General features: G+C 38.8%; 1 protein-coding gene across 1 annotated transcript in view; it reads left to right on the top strand.

The window, feature by feature from the left end:
* The window catches only part of LOC107669681 (utrophin-like), a 252,156-nt gene extending 243,664 nt beyond the window's left edge, over window positions 1-8,492 (top strand). The window contains exons 74-77 of the mRNA XM_016462031.1: window positions 2,589-2,658; window positions 2,751-2,837; window positions 5,954-5,979; window positions 7,607-8,492. Of these exons, the coding sequence (XP_016317517.1) occupies window positions 2,589-2,658; window positions 2,751-2,837; window positions 5,954-5,979; window positions 7,607-7,615 (192 nt within the window). The 3' untranslated portion in view covers window positions 7,616-8,492. The remainder of the gene's footprint in view (window positions 1-2,588; window positions 2,659-2,750; window positions 2,838-5,953; window positions 5,980-7,606) is intronic.
* Window positions 8,493-21,237: the final 12,745 nt, after the last annotated feature.

The following is a 21,237-nucleotide window of genomic DNA, read 5'->3' as shown; positions in this document are numbered from 1 at the left end:
GTGTGTTGGTCATACTATACAATGATTTATAGCTTGTCTTTGTTGAATAATACAGAACATAAAGAGCTTTAAAAAATAATTGCATATTAAATCGCAATATTGGTAAAAAAAATATCGCAATTAGATTATTTTCCAAAATCGTTCAGCCCTACTCTAAAACCTGAAATGCACGACGTGACTTTTGCCCCGATTTTCAGTCTGGAGGAGTAGACACTAGCTGCCAGAAGTCAGAGCCAGTCTGCAGATTTTGGGCAGTCGGGTTGACAGATTTATGGAGAAAAACGCAACGAGGCTCATTTATGCATGAGTTTGTTGTGCTTGGGATGGCTTGAAAGACTGGTAGTGTGTGCTCCTAAGTCATTTAGTGTATAAAGCCAAGTTTCTCCTCTGTAACCATTTACAACGTGTATGATGCCTAGTGTTTTAAAATCTGTTCAGATTTTAAAAGTTATGTATTTCAGCCTTGAAATAATTTGTTGTGGCCAAATTCTTAGGCAGATAGAAAATGGCAGATGATATATTGATTATAAATATAATAATGTACTCATTCTCTACTCGCATCACACGGATCTGCGAAAATGACTAAAAAAGCTGTATTATGCACTTTGCACTTTGAAACCCATTTTCAAAAGTTCGTGTTTTCAGGCCCCTAAACTGTTGTGTAAATGAATAGGGCTGGGTATCGTTCAAAAATGTTTGATATCGATACCGATACCTTGACTTCGATACCGGTTCCTGAACGATACTTTTTTCGATACCAATTTTATGAAATCAATTTTAACAAGATTACTTTTATCTAAAAAAAAAAAAAAGTAAAAGCGGATTATAAATCTTATTTATTGTCTTATGTAGCATGATGCTACAGTTTGCATGAATGGTCACGTAACACGCGCTTTCGGTCGTGTAGTATGAACGGACTTCTGCATATGATCGGAACTCCACGCAGCTCCCGCGCTACTCTCCATTGGAAATGAATAACTTCCGGTCTGTCGCTTGTCGTTTGTCGGAGATGGACTGGCATTTCCACTGTGGAAATGCCAGTATGACGAGGATCGTTTTCATTTTAAAACACACCGGCTAGTGCTGCAGACTTATTGGCTCACTGACGCTGATGAGATTAACCCCTTAGGTATCGAAATTTGGTACCGAACGACAAGACGTTTTTTTGGTACTTGATGGTTTCGAGGCAATTCGGTCGGTGCCTAAAAAATATCGAACTCGATACCTAGCCCTATAAATGAATGACCAAAATGCATAAAAAGTTGTCAGTTATTACTTGAAAATGGTGTCGTGTAAACAGCCCCTTAGAGTCGTAGATGTCTTTAGCTTAGCAACATGCTAATGTCAAACTCTACTGGAATCAGTTTTCACTCAAGTTTCCCATGTGCTTCATGTGAGGAGTGATATTTGTGTGGCACAAGCCAACGAAGAGCGTTCCAAATCAATCACTTTTGAGGTTCCTTTTCAGTTGCGATGCTGCCTTGAATGATACTACTTGTATAGGCAGTAGACAGCAAGTTCACTAGGTATAAAGGGATGAAGGAATGAGCCCTAAAACCCAGAAATAAGTGTTTTAGCACTTCCAGTCCCATCGTCCTAAAGTCAATGGGTTTTTTGGTTGAATGCCTGAAATAAGGTCTGTGGTGAACACAAGCTCAAGGTATTTTCACATATTATTCTACAACATAAAATACATCAATTATACACTATGCATGATTTTTTTTAAAGCGTTTATGTGCAATTGTATTTAGGGTTCAAAATTAGTGAACACAAAAAAGTTCATTTGTGAAGATTACTTTGATGAAAATGTGTAAGAATCATGAACTCTTTTTGGTCACAGAGTTTATTTTCCGCAGTAATCCAAAAACCATTTGAAAAATCCTATTGGGTTTTTGTCATGGGAACCAGGGTGATGCTAACTTTAAGGTTGTCCAACAAAAATATGTCACCCTTGCAGCACTCTATCGCAGTACAGTTTGAATCTTATGTAGCCTTTTGATTATTGGAACTAAAGCCTATCATCTTATTCTGGCCAAGAACTGTTCTCTTAGGCTTTCCCATTTTTTTTGAACATGCACCAACCTGTCCCTGAACCATCCCTGGAGTGTGAAGCTGAGACTAACATTCACCTGCCAGCTTCAGTTCCAGCCCTACCACACTGTATGAACTGCTATTGTTCTATCCTTCAATGGGTTTCATGGTCTAACGGGCAATGTCAGCGAGCCCAACAGCCGCCAATAGCGCGCAGTGAATCAAGCACAGGCATTCAATGAGCCCTGATTTAGAGTAACAGTAATTTATTTGGTCTCCCGAGGGCCTGACTCACTGCACTGGGCCTTGGTTTAGCCAGATGGCCTTGTCAAAGGCTCTTAGCTAAATAAACACAATATAACTCGATATCCAAGAAGGCAAACAAGACTGACATTCCAGCCTGACATATCTGGCCACCTTGCTTTCACCTACAGGAAGACTATAAGCAGTAATGATGGAAGCACTAATATATTTTTCAATATTTGTTACTGTATTGTAAGTGTATTACTATCAGTTGGGTTATGCTGATTTTAAATCATGCCTATCTCTCTTTCCAGCCTGAGTTAAATGGCACGTCCTCTTCTGGCTCTCTCCATCAGGATACAGCAGGACAGGCCGAGCTCACAGGTATAGATACACACACACACAACGCTGGGTGAGGGCTCTGATTGACTTCTTTATGTAATAATCTGCTGAGTGTATTCTGTGTGTGTCCTCAGATGAGTTTCTTCATCAGTGTGCTAACAGTAACTCTGATCTGGCTGAGGTTGTGGAACAGATTAACCACAGTTTTCCTGCATGCTCTCGTAAGTCTAACGCTCTGATTTTCCCGCTCTCAATCTATCTCTCAGCATGCCAGCTAATACTCGGCTGTCTTCTGGGTTTTTGACCTCCTTCTGTCCTTATTTCCCAGGGTGCAGTGAAGTCTTTGGCTGCATCCCAGTAGTGCGCAACAGTCGGGGTCTGGAAAAAAAAATCCCATTCAATTTCCTTCATAGAGAAATTTAATTGCATCATTTCCAGTGAGATACTACACTACCCATAATCCTGAAGAGAGATCCACCAATCAGAAGTGACTGAAAACATGGAATTGCTGAACAGCAGCCATTGCCTTAAAGCATTACTAATAACATAATTAAATATTGTATATTTGTATATTTTGGAAAACTGTATGATAAACTTATTTAGAGTCAATCATTTTATATTGGTCCCATATAATATTTATATACTGTTATAGTATTTATTAATATTTTGAATTAGCTTTTATATTTATATTTTCAGTTTTGATTTTCATTTTAGTTTTAGCAATTATATGTGCTTAATATTTCTATTTAGATTTCATTTATTTTAGTTTTAGTAATTTTAGTACTTCAACTTGTTTCATTTAGTTGTCAATTTCAGTTTTTCATGTAATATTTATATTTTATTTCATCTTCATTCCAATCCAGTTTGAAAATGTTTTGAATAGTTTTAGTTTAGTTTAAGTTAACAATAACACCGGTAGCGTGCTCCAGATTTGATTACGTAATTTTCAATACTTGAGCTTGAGCTTTACTTCATTGCATTTTTTGGGAAAAAACAGCTTCTACCAGCCGAAGGTAATTCACTAGTCTTGTTTAAACTGGTATAGTTTGACTGCCAGTCTGACAAGCTAACAAATGCTCAAAACCCATCTGTCAGACCAGCTCACTACCATAGGCTGGATTTATCTTGGAGATAGTGTTTGGTTTATTGCTTAAAACTGACTGTTTAATTCTTTAAATGCCTATGAAGAAACTGAATGAAAAAATACTTCCAGAACCAAGCCTGCTGAAAAAGTGTGCATACTCTACTACATACTAAAAATATGTACTTCACCAGTACATACTTTTAGGTACACAGTAAGCTAGAACTGAAAAATACTAACATGCCATTGTTGGTGCACTGTTTGTGTTTGCATCTTCGCATTACCATATATCTGCAATAATTTTTACCTCACATTAAGGTAAAGTGTCATGAAACCCTCCATCACTTCTCAACACAGTGAAAAGAGTAGGAGTGGAGGGGAGGAGAGAACACAACCGTTGTGTCTGATCCGCGCAGTTTTATTGTGCTTTAATGGCATCAAAGAAATGCATGCTACTATTCATAATTGCGCTCAACAAAATGCCCTGTATTATGAGTTCACAGTGCATTACACAAATACACACAGCTCCTTTTATTGCACTAATGCACTAATAAATGAAAGCCGTTTTCAATTGCATCAAAAAAGTGAATGTGCATTTGCATTTTTAATAACTTTTGTTATTCCTTGATCTTGACTCGGTGAAAGTGTTGTGATATTGTTTGGGTTATCAGATCTCAGATCTGTCTCAGTCCACCACTTCGTGAATCTAGAAAGTCTCACATGATAACTGCTCATTGCACTCAAACATGTCAAAGCTGCTGGTTGATTGAAAGACTGTCGCTCCATCAGCATCACAAGCGAGGCTTGCATGTGTTTCTGTAAGGTATCAACTCACAGAAGTGCCTGCTGAGCGTTTGAAGCACTTGTCTCAGGACAATGTGACATGATGTCATGAATAATTATGAGACAGCGCCTTCTCGTTGGATAAATCCATGCAGTCACATGAAAAATTATGAGGCGCTGCTGATGCTTTCGTGCAATATAGTGTGACTTTTTGAACCAGAAAATAGCTAAGAATTTCCTTAATGACAGATTGACTCTAATATGGTTTCATTACCCACATTCTTTTTGCTTTACTAACAATTGTTTAAATCGAAACAGACTCTGGTATGAAATTAACACCTGCCACAATCTGCATGCTGGTATTTTCTGTGCAGTGACGGGTAATTTCGCTCATCTTCCAGCCATTGTGACAGGCGACCTGTAAGACATCTCGAGATGACAGTTGACAAACAATGTGTTACGCAGAAGCAGCCATGCATGCTTGAAGATGACATCCAATTATGTGAAGCATTGCACTGTATTACAGACCAGCCCTAGTATTTAGGATGGACAGTATTCAAATTGGTTCACACCCTCTATCCTATTCTCATTTTCTTTCGCATAATTGCTAACGCCAATCAAACGATTTTGCCCTACAACAATAGAAATCCTTTACAACCCCAGAAATGTGTCTCAGATGGCAGTATTGTAGAGTGTGCACTGGGCTTTAGCCACTGTATTAGTTGTTGCTACACAACTTTTTCGCTCAAAATCCATCTGAAATTTTAGACAAAAATCCATTTCAATCTGGTTGCCTCTTCCTCTATATAAACCGTTTTTACCGCCATCCCAGAATCCCTCATCTTACGACTGTCAGTCTGAACAGTCACTCCCCCATTCCTGCCGTCTGAGAGCTTTGATTGTGAATTGTGTTTGTAATCACTGTTGTTTGGAAGAAAATTGCATAGCAAAGCCTTTAGAGACTTCATTTTGTGTAATGGCTCAACTTGAGAGTTTTTGTTACCTAGAAGTTACTGATAAGATTGTATTGTTATTGTTGAACTTAAATTTTAATTCCGCCCAGACTTTGGCTTGCATTGCTAGCTAGAAACTCTGTAAAATATTGATGTTGGCACATTGTCGTTTCACCGCATTGGGCCCTTGTGAGCGATGAGATTCGGTCTGGGAGAAGATATGGGGCCATTTCCATGTTCTTTGTTTGATGGGAGAGTTTTAATGAAGGCACAGGTGATTTGAGTGTTCGGAGCCGTCTCACTCTTGTTTGCTGTCGTCTCCCTGTAGAGTTCATTAAAGCGCTGCGATCAGTGTTCAGAAGAGTAATCCCATGAGTCTGAGCTTGAACGCTCTAAATTAAAAGTTCAGCCATTGTGGAGAGTCTGCATGTGCTGTTTTTGTCAGGACTGTCTTGGTTAGGATAGCTGTTATTTTGTCCTAATTGTGTCTCTCTTTGTCTTTCCCTTCTGGGTTCTGTAGCGTCAAGTATGTCCTCAAGGCCGAAGGTAAGTCTCACCACACGTAACAGTAAAAGCACAGTAATTCACATTGACCACAAAGAGAAAAGGAAAATCTGCAATGCCATTTTACCATTTTTGTTCCCTGCTCCATTAATTTGCTTGCACCAGCTCAGATGGAAACATTATCAATCGTGTTTCTGTTAATTAAGGAGAAATTCATTTTTAATTGGTGTTTGTTTTTACGAGCCATCATTGGATGTAAACATCTTAGTGACAAGCTTGTATGAGAAGATCCATCACAGCCGAACGATTGGCAGCTCCATATGTCATGTTTCTGTGATGATTTATTGACTGGTTTTATTTGAAGAAGTTGGGTTTGAAGCTTTTGCATAGTCAAAAGTATAGGGAAGTGAGAATAAGGTTCTTACACTCTTAAAAATTAAGGTTCCAAAAGTTTCTTTTTCTTTTTATGGACCATTGATGCTTTATTGAATCTTTATTTTTAAGAGTATATTCAGGAAAGTTTCATTAAGGTTGGTTCCTTTAACAGTTCTGAAATGCTATTACATTAAGACTCACAAAACTCATGACATATCTGAATATGAAAATTATTCACTTACTGAATTAGTAGTTACTTACTCAAGGCATTCATTTAATTATGCTTCAATTAAAATGAACTGTTTTGCAACCCAGTGAAATCCAAACTGTGACTGTGCAAAGCCATAGAGTGCTGCAGGAATGAGTCCTAAAACCCAGAACCCAATTAGCTTTTTTTGAACTTCTGCTTCAATCATCTTAAAGTCAATGGGTTTTTGAAAGGTCTTTAGTTAAAGGCCTGAAATATGGTCTATGGTTAACAAACTCAAGATATTTTCTCGTTGTGGCCAAATGAGACTGCAGAGGTTGTCTGAGGATATTTAACAACATCACACCAAGGAAATAAACTCGTCTGCTTTTACAGCCTTGGTGTGTTTATACTTGCGTTCTTGCAAACTATTATAACTCAAACTTTCCAACTTGTAGATTTGAAATAAAGTGTTTTCGGAAGCTTAGTGATGTTGAAGTCATGTGATCATGGTGTAGTTTGATCACAGCCTACGTTTAGCTTTTAAAGGAACACTCCACTATTTTTGAAAATAGGCTCATTTTCCAATTCCCCTAGAGTTAAACAGTTGAGTTTTACCGTTTTTGAATCCATTCAGCCGATCTCTGGGTCTGGCGGTAGCACTTTTTGCTGTAGCTTAGCATAGATCATTGAATCTGATTAGACCGTTAGCATCTCGCTCAAAAATGACCAAAGAGTTTCGATATTTTTCCTAATTAAAACTTGACTCTTCTTTAGTTACATCGTGTAAAAGTTGTGATTTTCTAGGCCGATATGGCTAGGAACTATACTCTCATTCCGGCGTAATAATCAAGGAACTTTGCTGCCATACCATGGGTGCAGCAGGTGACATGATATTACACAAAATCGCAAACTACTGGCAATTGTTTTTAGGCTTCAAAATTCATAAAAGTTGTGGATTTTGTCGAGGAAAGCAGGGTGATGCCAACTTCCCGGTTGGCCTTGAAAAATACATCATTTCTACAGCACTCTATTTCATATGGTCAGAATAGTTGATTCCCATGCTGTATTATAGACACTTACACAATTATGAATGTTTGTGTCCAGGTGATGTGAAGGTTTTCAGCAGAACATCCCTTTGGAAATCTTGCGGACATGAAGAGCAGTCTCGAACTCGACATGACAAGAAGATTCCCATTCCAGAGATGCAGATTCCCGGCTGTTCCCTCGACAGAGATGTTCGTCCTCGAACCCAAAGACTCTGGAACAGGACCACACAGTTCATTCATTGGCTATTACTACTGCGTCTGTCTGTACTATGCAACTGTACATTTGATCAACATGTAGATTGTACGTGGTGAGGTGTATCTGCCCATTGTTTTAATACTCGGATGATTATTTAGGGTTATGGGGGCCATTTATCGTATAACCTGTATGCTTTTATTTCTGCGTTCACCAAGGAACCACACTGCTACCACATATCTCACATTCAGCTCATATCAGTTGCTGTTCAAACTGACACATTGTCTTTCTACAGACGTGGTTATTAGTTTAATCAGAAAACGATGTGAACATCAGTGGATATGAAGACGAATCGATCTCGTAATGCTAAACTGTTAGCGCATGTTGCCCCCCAGCATTATTCTCTTCAACTTTAGCCTGTTTTGACAGTGTTTGCCGTGAACTCTCCCTTTAAAGCATTGTTTCGACAGTTTGTTCCGCGGGTAGAAGCGCATCTGAACCCTCACTGCATTTCTAGAGCGCACGCACAGATGATGTACAACACAAACATTCGAACGCGTCGAAAACACCCTTTTGTGCCTATAAAGCATCCATTCCAGGAGAGACGAGTGGCTGAGAGATGCCGTATTTCTCAAAATTATGTAGATAGATTATATTATAAAAAGACAAATGTAGGAAATGGGGATTTTTAGGACGTTTGGCCCAAGATGATTTATCTTTGTGTAGTATAGTTTTATAAATAAATGTTTAATTAGAGAAAGCCATGATTGCCTTGCTACCTCAGACATGATCAGTCATTCATTGGTGTGACTGTCGATTGATTTCACTCTCCACTTCCCAAAACAAAACTAAGGAAAGGTCGTTCCATAATGTTGCACTTGCTACGCAAGTAAGCTGCCCCGATGACTACATTGTGTTTTTCCCTTGTTTTCCCGGCAGTCCTTTGATTTTTCTACGTGGTGTATTTGTGGTGTGCTACCTTCAGTGAAGTGTTAGATTTGAACATTACTGGAACACCTGCGAAACATTGTTCTGAAGTTGATTCTAGTGAAGTCACCGTCACCAACGCTGTGCTGTTCTGACCCGAGATAGATCGATAAGACCGAACACACTACATGTAATGAGGTTCCATATGTTTTATTAAAAATAAAGTTTTTATAATGAGTGTTTTCTTGTGCTTTTTGTCTCATATTGTCTTGTTACACTAAGGGGAGAAAGTTATAATGGAATAGTTTTAAGGTTCATTTTCCATTGTCGTTCCAAACCATTTCTTTCTTTCTTTGGAACACAAAAGAAGATATTGCTCCAAAATGACAAAAACCAACCTAAAATGATTGTAAAAGTAGTAAGAGACCTGTGTGTTATATTCCAAGATCCTTAAATAACTATAGGTTTGAGCAACAACATTTGTGTTTGAGCACACTATGAAACAATTCAGAAAATTTCTTTTTGAAATATGAGGATCTGGAAAGCAAATGGCAATTAACCACACAACAGTGAAATTGAATAAACAAAGGAGTAAATTGGTTGAAGTATGCCTTGTTAGTCAACATAAAATCTAATTTTAACCCTTGGACTCTTAATACAGTATGTTATTTTGCACAACTTCAAATAAAATGTTTTGTACTAAACCCAGCTTATGCTTGTCAAAGTATATTTCTGCATGTCAGGTAAATTTGTTTTAATGTCAAGAATATTAGCCATGAATTATTAAATGAAGCATTTTTTTCTTAAATTGGCCGCTGCGCTGTAGGGTAAATGTCAGTGGCTCTACTAATAGTACCAGTGCACTTTGCCTGGGAACAGGCAGGAAATACTATTAGACTGGTGAATTGAAAAAGCTCGAGGGCAGGGGTGTCAGGGCCAAATTTGTTTCTAAAAATCAGAGCGAGCACTTGCAAACACAAGGCCACCATTCACCATTTTTTTTCTTACAAATGTAGGGGGAAAAAACAAGACAAACAAGCTTCCGCAGGCTCAAAGAAGCAATATTTCATATTTCACTATAACCTTGTTTGCAATGTGAATGTAAAAAGTGGCACAGTTTACCCATCTTGACTAGATTTGTATTAGTCTGCGGGGCTGCTGTAGCACCTCATATGAACCTGCTCTATCACAAGCTTCAGCCTGCCTCAGCTGAACGAAGAGGGAAGATTTTCACGATGCTTTTCCTTCACAGCACAATTCTCTGGTGAGTGATTTTATTAAAAAAACATCTAATATCCATATATTGTTGCAGTGTGTCTCTGCTGGGGTCTGCTTACTGAATTCAACATCAGTGCACAATTGACTATATTTACTTTAACACATCCCTTATTGTACAAGATTCATCAGTTCACGTTATTCCAAATAAAATAAAAAAAAGTTTTAGTGATCTTTCATCAAAATGTTATAACTTGCTCATGAAACGTTCCTTTTCTGCTATCACAAATACCTTTTTTTTTTTTAACTGCTTTCCTCCAAACACCTGATCCTCTTAGGACGAGAAATATGGATTATTTTCACTGACTGATGTCACTTCACTTCATACTGTAATCTCTAGCTTCCGCTAACTGTCATGCACACGTTCACGAGAGAGTGGCGTCCAGCGGATGACGTAGGCATAGCGTAAACTCTGGTGAGAATATGCTAGTCTCGCGAGAACCAAGTTTTGTTTACAGCAAAGTAAAACCAGTGTCCTCTTGGCTTATATCGAAATCCCCCGACATTTTCCTTTACAGATCCTCGTTTTGTACTTCTAATTTGTGACCGGTGTTTTGTTTTGCTCTCTCCTCTGCGCTTCCGCGTTGATCACTTCTCATCAGAGCTTAGGCTACACTTACGTCATCCGCTGGAACGCCACTCTCTCATGAACACGTGTACGACAGTTAGCATAAGCTAGAGATTACGGTTTATAAAGTTTAAATATGGATACTTTTCTTACATAAGCGCATCGCTTCGGATCAGAAGGCCTTTATTAACCCCCCGGAGCTGTGTGGAGCACTTTGTATGATGGATAGATGCACTTTTTTGGGCTTCAAAATCTCAACACCCATTCACTGCCATTATAAAGCTTTGAAGAGTCAGGACATTTTTTTAATATAACTCCGATTGTATTCGTCTGAAAGAAGAAAGTCATATACACCTAGGATGGCTTGAGGGTGAGTAAATTATGGAGTAATTTTCATTTTTGGGTGAACTATCCCTTTAAGTGTCCCTGTCAGTTCGTGTTCAAAAGAGTAAACATCAGGGACCTAGAAATGTGCGCAGCTGAAAATGTGCATTTTGTTGTTGAGAACAGTATCTAGCACAACAATCTTTCCACAAAGAACGTGTATAGCTGATAAAACATTGTACCTTTGCTAATATGATGTTTCAAACACGCTTGGCTCAGATATTTCCAATCTATAAATCCATCACCGCAGGTGGTCTGGTTTCATTTGTAGACTGTCCGAATTCACTGCTAAAACTTAGTTTCAATTGGGATATCCAATATATACTTTCTAAAGACTGATTGATATTTGTTACACTATTTTCAAATTAAACTTTACAAACGTGTGCATTTTACATCATTTTGACAAGCATATGGTATGCATATATAGGAAGAGGGAAAATTAAGAAACTTCCTGTAATTGACAATGAAAACTTACGTTACATTTTTTAAAACTAAATATATATAGTATAATAAGACATGTATTATTATTATTGTTTAATAAATTACATCCATTTGGAAAATGACCAATTTCTCACTGGGTGGGCCACAGTTGAAGTAGGTGGGTCCATGCCCAGCTTCGCCACTGCTTCATATGTATTCTCACTCATAACTCTGGAAGCCTTCTCTCTCCTCAGCCCTCATCTATCTGCAGGGCATTAAGAGCAGATCTGTCCAGGGCTCATGGAGTATATAGCCTTCAAGTGGAGTCAGAAATAGTGTAAAAATGAATTCTTAGCACATAAATGACCGCGCAAAGTCGTATTTATAAGTGGGAAACTCTGTAGCTGATAAACAAGTTGCAGAGTTCTGACGTTGGAGGGAACGTGTCGATTTGAAACATGTTAGAAACACTGAACTACAATACAAACATCATACCCCCTTTTCCCTTCAGAACTGCCTTTTTGGTAAATTACATCCATTTGGAAAATGACCAATTTCTCACTGGGTGGGCCACAGTTGAAGTAGGTGGGTCCATGCCCAGCTTCGCCACTGCTTCATATGTATTCTCACTCATAACTCTGGAAGCCTTCTCTCTCCTCAGCCCTCATCTATCTGCAGGGCATTAAGAGCAGATCTGTCCAGGGCTCATGGAGTATATAGCCTTCAAGTGGAGTCAGAAATAGTGTAAAAATGAATTCTTAGCACATAAATGACCGCGCAAAGTCGTATTTATAAGTGGGAAACTCTGTAGCTGATACACAAGTTGCAGAGTTCTGACGTTGGAGGGAACGTGTCGATTTGAAACATTTTAGAAACACTGAACTATAATACAAACATCATACCCCCTTTTCCCTTCAGAACTGCCTTTTTGGCATAAATTCCACAAAGTACTGGAAACATTTCTCAGAGATTTTGGTCCATTTTGACATGATAGCATCATGCAGTTGCTGCAGATTTGTCAGCTGCGCATCCATGAAGCAAATCTCCCGTTCCACCACATCCTAAAGGTTCCCTATTGGATTGAGATCTGGTGACTGTGTAGGCCATTTGAGTAGAGTGAACTCATTGTCATATTCAAGAAACTAGTTATCCTGCTGGAAGCAGCCATCACTAGATGGGTACACTGTGGTCATAAAAGTATGAACATGGTCAGCAACAATACTCAGGTAGGCTGTGGTGTTTAAACGATACTCAGTACTATGAGGCCCAAAGTGTGGCAAGAAAATATCCTCCACACCATTAAACCACCAGCAGCAGCCTGAACCACTGATGTAAGGCATGACGGATCCATGCTTTCATTTTGTTTAGGCCAAATTCTGACCCTACCATCCGAATGTCGCAGCAGAAATCGAGACTCATCAGACCAGGCAACCTTTTTCCAATCTTCTATCATCCAATTTCGGTGAGCATGTGCGAACTGCAGCCTCAGTTCAGAGTTCAGCGTTCAGAGATGCTCTTCTGCATTTTTGCTAGTGACCAATCACTTCCCAAAAATTAAACAGGGGCATCGCTAGAGCCTTTGTATGGGGCACGAGCCCTAGTACTGATGAAAAGTTAAAAACACCCCTGGAATGATGGTGAATAAACATCACAAGAAGGTTGAGTGCTATAAAGACACCTGCATTATCACCCATGCTTTCAAATAAAGTAATAGTATGCATTAATATTTAATGGTTGTTTGTTTTTTGACTCATGCTTTGATTCAAACATCATCAGCTACTAAAAAAAAACGTATTTTTCACAATCACAGTACAAAGATGGATATCTTCATTGTGAAAGAAAGTTCTGGGGTGTCTTGTTTCTTCTGTCTTTACTCCTGAAATGAATTAATCTCCGAGGGTGTGTTTGCATTATACTGTAAGCAGAGAAAGGAAATGAGCTGGAACTAAGAGAGAGCGAGAGAGGCAAACTAATTAGTGGCAAAGCTTGTTTCCTCCCCTCCTCTGTACGGTCCAGAAGTTCCCGGGAGAATTAGAGACATTACTCTGGTGTTAGTCTTTAGTAAATCACGCCTGTCCCTCTGTACAGGGTTTGATGTTATCATTAGTTGTTGGAAGCGGGAAGCAGATACATCTTGGTCATCTCGGGCGCTGTCAGAAAGCGGCCGTCTGACCTCAGCAGTGCTGCTGCCAATATATTAGTCTCACTGCTGGGCAGCTTTACAGCTTCATTTTTCTTCTGACATTATAAGCAACTTTCAGAGCCTGGAGTTTGTTGGCAAACTCAAAATATCAAGCATCAACAACAAACCTCTTATGTGTACAGATACTTTTTACACATCAGAAGCGTGTTCGACATGGATGTGCAAATGGTTGCCGTGGTAACAAATAATACCTGCTTGTAAAAGCTAACAAACATATCCTGTATCTGAGGCTAAATCACTAAATATTGAGAATGTACCAGTATTTTAATTTTACACGTATTATATTTTTCTAACTTCGAACAATCGGCCACTAATCTGAACCAGGTGATAACCGCTTCCTTTGATTCGATATGTCTCTCATCTTGACGCTCACATAAACCAATCACATTCTGATGCAAAAGATGCATGCTTTTATATTTTCATTTTAGTTAAATAAAATACAATTCTAAAAAGTTTAGAAACAAATCTAAAATTAAATCTATGCATATATAGAATAGAAATAGAATTCAAAATCGAGATTCCAAAAGATTCCCACACCTACATAGCATGTTGAAAAGAGTATGCTGAAAAGTCCTGGATAGTCTGTTCGATTTTTGAAGCGTGGATCTATGCACACTCTAATGACTAATATTGCCCACAATCCATTGCACTCTGAAGGACTCGGTTCATAAACATTCTTGCGATATAAACAGCACAATCTCAGATATGTCTGGTCATTAACTGTTAAATGCATCATGCAAAAAACTGATTTCTCTGCATGAAAGACCTACAAATCACTGTGCTACTAGTTTTCTCTCTAATATGGTAGGAACATTTGTTTTAGTAGTGTAAATGTGGACTGTGTATATGAGGATGTGAACTGTGACAGGATGATTGACAGGCCACTTTACGGTGACAAAATGCACAAAACTATGCAGCAAGTTTATGACGTTAGTATGTCCCAAAGCTTGCCTACTCTTGTTCTTCATACTCAAACGTATCTACTTTTTCTTCACGAAAACAGTACATACTATTAGGGCATTGTATATAGTAAGTAGGCAATTTACGATGCAGCATAATTGTTTCCTTAAAAAAATTGATTGAATGATTCAGTGGCTCAGTTACTTGTCGCCACCTACTGTCATAATGATGTAACCTGCAGAAAAGTCACATTTATCTTTGTACAGTGAAGTCTGTAGGCGAAATGCTGCCATCTCATTATAGGAATCAGCGTGATCTAGAATTTTGCATTGGGATACGGGTTTGTTCAAATTTGAACATGCAAATTTGCAGCGTTGACCAAGCTACTTAGTTTGTAGGTGATCTCCGAGTAAGGGGTGCTTCATACATTGCTATACTACTGATAATGGACAATGCACTGTCTTTGTCCACGATATTTCATCCTACACCGTGTCTACACCGGACAAGAACAATGCAACTAAATAGAACCCATTATAATCAGTAGGTGCGTCCATATTTGTGAACGAATGCGCTATTCTATATCATTTTGTAGTATAAATAGTGCAAGTAGTGCTGTCACATTGAAAATTCCAAATAGAAAAAGAACTTTAAATAAAGAACTACTTTAAATACACATAAGTGATGATGCACTTAATTAACTGAAAAAAATGAAGTGTGGAATGTTGCACACTCGTACACTCAACTGTCACAGCTTTAATTACCTAGCGGAGAGGGAGGGGCTGTCAGACTCCCTAGAAAAACCATCATACACTACATGACTGAGTACATAGTGCATGAGTACATAGTGTGTTATTTTGGGAAATGGATTTGGTGCAACAAGACAAATCCCTGACAGTACACTGATGGTCCATTCTATTTCGGTCTGTCTGGAATCTTATATACCACAAAAAGTCATTAATATTTGATAATAGGTTTTTTTAGGATGCATTGTTGAATCATGTGCAACAAGAAACATTCATTTAAAAAATAGATAGGGTTCATTATCATTCCATTAGGCTTTTAAGTAGAACTAATCAGAGCACAATCTCCGTTAATATAAAATGCTCCAATAGTCAAGAATTATAATTGCGATTCACTCATACTTGCAACATTTATTAAACCCGTATAATCGTGTTATTGGTGAACAGATCATTGATCTAACATCATCTTGTGTGTTGTTGCATGGGTCCTGATTGATTTCAGCAGTGCTGTTGTATCTGTGTGTGTGGGCGGCTGGCAGTGAGCCTGCATGCTGTGCTCTCATATCCAGGCTCGCTGCGCTTTAATAATACATATACAACACTCATTTAAAACTAGCATGACCCATCTCCACGCAGGCCCCTTGACAGTCTCATACACACTCTCTCAGTTTCTGAAACCGGAGGGCACAGGGGAGCGTCTGCTAGTGAGGATGAAATCTAGACCTTGAGCAAAATGTGGCACACGCAGCGTGACTTAAGTTTTTGTGGAGTGACTTCCCAGCTCTTTAATATTCAATAACTCTAATCGGTGTCTCTGGTTAACATTGAACTACAGGCTTTAGAGATATGCTGCTCATTGTAGTGTTCTGCCTTACAGGTACTGATCGATTCCCTTTAATCGACTATAGTATAAATAGGCGCCGGGAGCACACATCATTCTCTTCTTTGTCTTCATTGACTGTTTTGTTTGAAGCATGCATTTCTGTGGTAAGAGCGATCTCTATTCATCTCATTATGGCGAGCACTAGCAAAGCGTTTAAGGATGTGTGCATCCGTGTTGACGTTGTTTAACATCTGATGACACACACGATCTATGCGTTATTTGTTTGGGCGAAGAGCACGCACGCGATGCCTCCGAGGGGGCAATCGGCGTGCACTGCGAGCGTTTTTTCCAAGGGAAAAAGCTCCGCTCTCGTTTGTCTCTCTTTTCGAGGAAGTCCTCTAGGTTTCTTGCCATGCTGCGGACGCAAGCTTCAGACGAAGAAGTGAATGATGTGTGCTCCCGGCGCCTATTTATACTATAGTCGCACCGGTAGTGACGTCATGGCTGTCGCCGGCCAACGAGTTGGTGTTTTTTCAATGTATGCTTCAGACATGGGTCACGACGAGGTGTTCCCCATAGCGACCCCTAGAGGACGCAGTGTCTCGTTCCCTACTCAGGGAACCATGGTTACATAAGTAACCTGAGACGTTCTTTCGTTACCTCCGCTTGTAAAACACAGTAAGTGTGTTTTATTGTCTAATTTTCGCTCCTCGAAAGTAGAGTATCTACAGAGGCGGCAGTTAATGAGAGTGATGATTCTCTGCGGTGCTGCCAAGTCTGTGGTTTTACCGTGGAATTGGGCTACTTTTACACTGTTGCCGCGTGTTGTTTTTTTATCCTGCGGGTTTATCCTCGAAACGTGATTTAGATGGAGGGAACCCACAACGGAGGGAAAACTTTGAAGAAAAAAAAAACGCTTCTGGTATAGTTTTTATTAGCAATTGTTGGACTATTTTTTGACTATTTTTTTCAGAGACCTGGCAACTCTGTTGGTCAAGTCGTGTCAAATGCTCAAAAAACACTCAGGGGGCGACCCGCATCATGTTTAATTAAAACACTTTTTTATAGAAAATTATTATTAATACACCCTTTTGAAAATTAACCATGTTTTACTACAAATAAGACCAAAAAATAAAAAAGAACACGTTATTGTAGTTAAACCATGGTAAACGCAAATTAACTATGGTTGTTTGTTAATCTGTAAAAATTCTATACATATTTGGCCTTTCTATCACGATCTGTGATTGAAAAATAATATTGCATGTTTTTTGGGGAGTAGTTCTTTAACTTAAGTGCTTTGCCACTGCTCTTGAATCTGATGATTTGAAGAAACATATCCTATAACAGGAAAAATATGAGCAAATGTGATTGTGTTCTTACTTGGCAGGTTTGGCTTGATTAAAACAAACAAACTGGTACGAATCTGATAGTGTGGTTCATTTCATATTATTCACAGATGGAGTTTGGGCTCATTGCCATTACTTTGCCAAGCTTTTGGCTTGCTTGGTTGCGGGCACTTAATGTTTGGCAATATTATTGACTTGACTGCACTGTATTCTCAAGGGCTGCTTTGTTAATTAATTAAACTCAATCTATATTTGCTGGACTTTACACATTATTGAACCAAAGTGAATCAACAATGAACTGATTCAACTCAATGACTTTATTCATGAAGCATTCATGAAGTGATGATAAAGCACACCTGGTTTTTCTCGTCGTAGGAGCTATGTTGCCCATTCAGTACAGGCATTGCGACTGCCGTCTCCCTGCAGCAGATCTCTGTGTTTGCCACTGTCTTGACTCCTTTACACATTTTCTAAGCTCTTTGTGAGTTCTCAGCTGGTAAAAATACTACCATATGTGCACACATACATTTAGCCCAGCACACAGCATTATTTTTGACGTTTGGTAAGTTAAAGGTAGGGTAGGTGACTTCGGAGAGGCTAGCAATAGCAAGCTAGCTTTGAAAGCGTAAGATCCCACCCTCCCTGCATAATCACTCGCCAAAGCCACGCCTCCTCTAAAACACATGACCGTGCTCAAGCAGAGCAGAGGCTAACCAGTGACACGATGAGAGACGGCGTTGGTGGAGGGTTGAATGCAGTTCTGTCAGATTACCTCATGTCTCATTCACCGGTGAGAAAACATTACAGTACAAAGCGCATAATATTACAATAATAACGCCTTCCTTTCTCGCTCGGTCTGCAGTAGCGTAATGGAACGAGCTGATGATGAATCCTGTTTGCATAAACAGGGTGCACAGGTATCTGCAAATATATACGCCGACATGTAGGCAGGACAGCCAGACCGAGGGATATGATTGGACAAACATTTTATGGTCCTACGCCTTCCACAGTTGATATAAATACATATGAATACATTTAGACCACTTAACATAGTGATTGCTATCGGAATGTGAAGAAACTTTCAACCAGCGTAACAAAAAATGTTTGAAACCAGCTGTCCAATCAGGTTGTGACCATATCCTTATGCCTTTTGTTTTGTATCTTTAGGTTCAGTGTTAAAAATGAAAGTGTGAATGCTAAGTGAACCAGGGGTCTAATTTATAAAATGTGCGTAGATTTGATCTTCGAGTGTGCATAGCTAAAATCCACAGCAACGTTCATATTTATAAAAACAGTCTTTGACGTGGAAAAGTACTTTCCGCCACGTCAGGGTCTGAGCAGGCGTACGCACTTTTCCTTGTGGCAAAGTCAGAGTAATGCTGCTTACCGTCACGTCGGGGTCTGAGCAGGTGTACGCACTTCTCCTTGTGGCAAAGTCGGAGTACTGCAGCTGTTTGAACATCTAAGCTGCAATAATAATAAAAGCGGTGTACGTGCAAGCACCGAATTCATCATAAACAATAAAGATGCAGTGTAAGAGATTAATGTAGTGTAGTCCGATTTTTTTATTAACGGGAGTTTTTGCGAGATTAAACTGACCTTTTTAGTAGCCTAATGTTGAGAGTTCTTTACTCGCTTTCTGTACACAGTTTATTCCATGTTTTTTTATTATTTTATTTTACAAGATAACTTGCGAAGTCTTGATTTATTACTAATGCGTAAAATAGAAAAAATATGCATAAACGCATATCCGACTGTTTTGTCTGTGTAGCCTATAAGAATAGGCCCACGTCGTGAAATAAGTTTGAATATATTCTATTCAATAACATTGTTAACTGTTTTTATTTATAACATCTGCTGCTTTGCTTCTGTGAAAATGAATAGAGACATCAGCCTTAAACGTTGTTTTTGTCATTTACATCAGTTATATTTGTCTAAAATACAATAAATATTTTTGTGTCAGTACATTAATGGCACATTTGAGCAGCGTTAGTAAACTATGTAAATGTAAAGAAATGCCCAATCACATGCAGGTTTTTTCAGATCGGAGACCATAATCGTGTAAAAATATATTTTATTATGATATGAAACGTCCAATTTTTCTTTCAATAATGTTTTGCAATTTGTAAGTTTTGCAAGAATTTCGTTATACTAAACTATTTATTAGTTGTCATACCAAGTGATACCAAGTTTTTCTTTGTGCTCATCATTCTCAAGCATAGAAAATCGGATATTGGAGTGTGCTCTTTTATACGGTTTTAATATATTCTATTCAATAACATTGTTAACTGTTTTTACTTATAACATCTGCTGCTTTGCTTCTGTGAAAATGAATAGAGACATCAGCCTTAAACTTTGTTTTTGTCATTTACATCAGTTATATTTGTATAAAATACACTATATATTTTTGTGTCAGTACATTAATGGCACATTTGAGCAGCATTAGTAAACTGTGTAAATATAAAGACATGCCAAATCACGTGCAGGTTTTTTCAGACCGGAGACCATAATCGTGTAATAATTTATTTTATTATGATATGAAATGTTAATTTTTTTATAATTACTACTACTATTATTATTATTATTATTATTTATGTTGTTTCTAGAATAGTACTTTTGATAATAGTCAACAGAAAAAAATATAACCACACACACATTGCTTTGTCCACAGAATAATTACACATTATTAAATAATTTAGGTCCACGCATGTTAATAATTTCTATGCATCTATGGCCTATAAAATGGCCTATGATGAAGTAGTTTGCGAGAGGCAGAATGGCCGCATTAGCGCTTCTTGAAGATATTGCAAACCGCACAATGAGAAGACAACGTGTTTTTAGAGATCGGGCAGATTTCCGTGCGTATGGCGACGAATGGTTGATAAGCAGGTATCGTTTGCCAAGAGCTGCACTGTTACATCTTTGTGCCCAGATAGTCCCTAATATACAGAGACGCACCAACTGCAACCAGGCCATACCTTTGGAGGTACAGGTGCTCTCCGTGCTTGGGTTCCTGGCCAGGGGAACATTTCAAAGAGAGATTGGTGACCGATCAGGAATATCCCAGCCATCTGTGAGTAGACTTATGCTAGCCGAGCTTCAAGGCATCATGTGCATTCACTGTCCACATAAAGTACCCGAGGAGAAGCAGCATGTTATGGATGATTTTGTGCGCCAAACGGGATTCCCCAATGTCCTAGGTGCAGTAGTTTGCACTCACGTTGCCATACAAGCACCTCATGCACATGAATATGTGTACAGGTGCATCTCAATAAATTAGAATGTCATGGAAATTATGTAATTCACTCTGCAAATTCAAGAAAATGTATAAAAATAAGGTGATAAATAATTATATGACTCAGTATCAATAATTGTGAATGTAATGTTACAATATTGAAGTAATAGCTGGAATGTGCATTTTTTGTTATGTTGTTTTGAATTATAGTACGATTATAGGTGACAGAGGTTATCCTCTGAAGCCATGGCTTCTCACCCCCATAGCGCACCCACAGGCAGCTGTAGAAGCCCCCTATAACATGTCCAATGCCTGCGCCCTGTCAGTTGTGGAGCGCACAATTGGGCTACTAAAAGGAAGGTGGCGATGTCTGGATGCATCGGGCGGTAGACTCCTATATGATCCAGGCAAAATGTGCCAAATTATTTTGGCTTGTTGTGTTCTGCACAATATCTGCTTGAGTTATGGGGTTGGGCTGCTAGAAGAGGAAATGCGAATGGATGTTCCAGAGGATCCCCCTCCACTACCCGCTGACTGGAATGCACATGCTGTTGCGATCATGAGAAGATGGCAGTTAATCCACAGGCTATTTCAACAGGTAAAACCACCCGTGTTATGGAAAAATATTTTTGTTTTTTTTAGAATACCACACCATGCAAGTAATACCTTGCATTA

The sequence above is a fragment of the Sinocyclocheilus anshuiensis genome, unplaced genomic scaffold (genome assembly GCF_001515605.1).
Source record: "Sinocyclocheilus anshuiensis isolate Anshui unplaced genomic scaffold, SAMN03320099.WGS_v1.1 scaffold416, whole genome shotgun sequence".
NCBI classification, from domain to species: domain Eukaryota; kingdom Metazoa; phylum Chordata; class Actinopteri; order Cypriniformes; family Cyprinidae; genus Sinocyclocheilus; species Sinocyclocheilus anshuiensis.
Note: the sequence above shows the minus strand (reverse complement) of the source record. Positions and strands in the feature narration are given on the sequence as shown.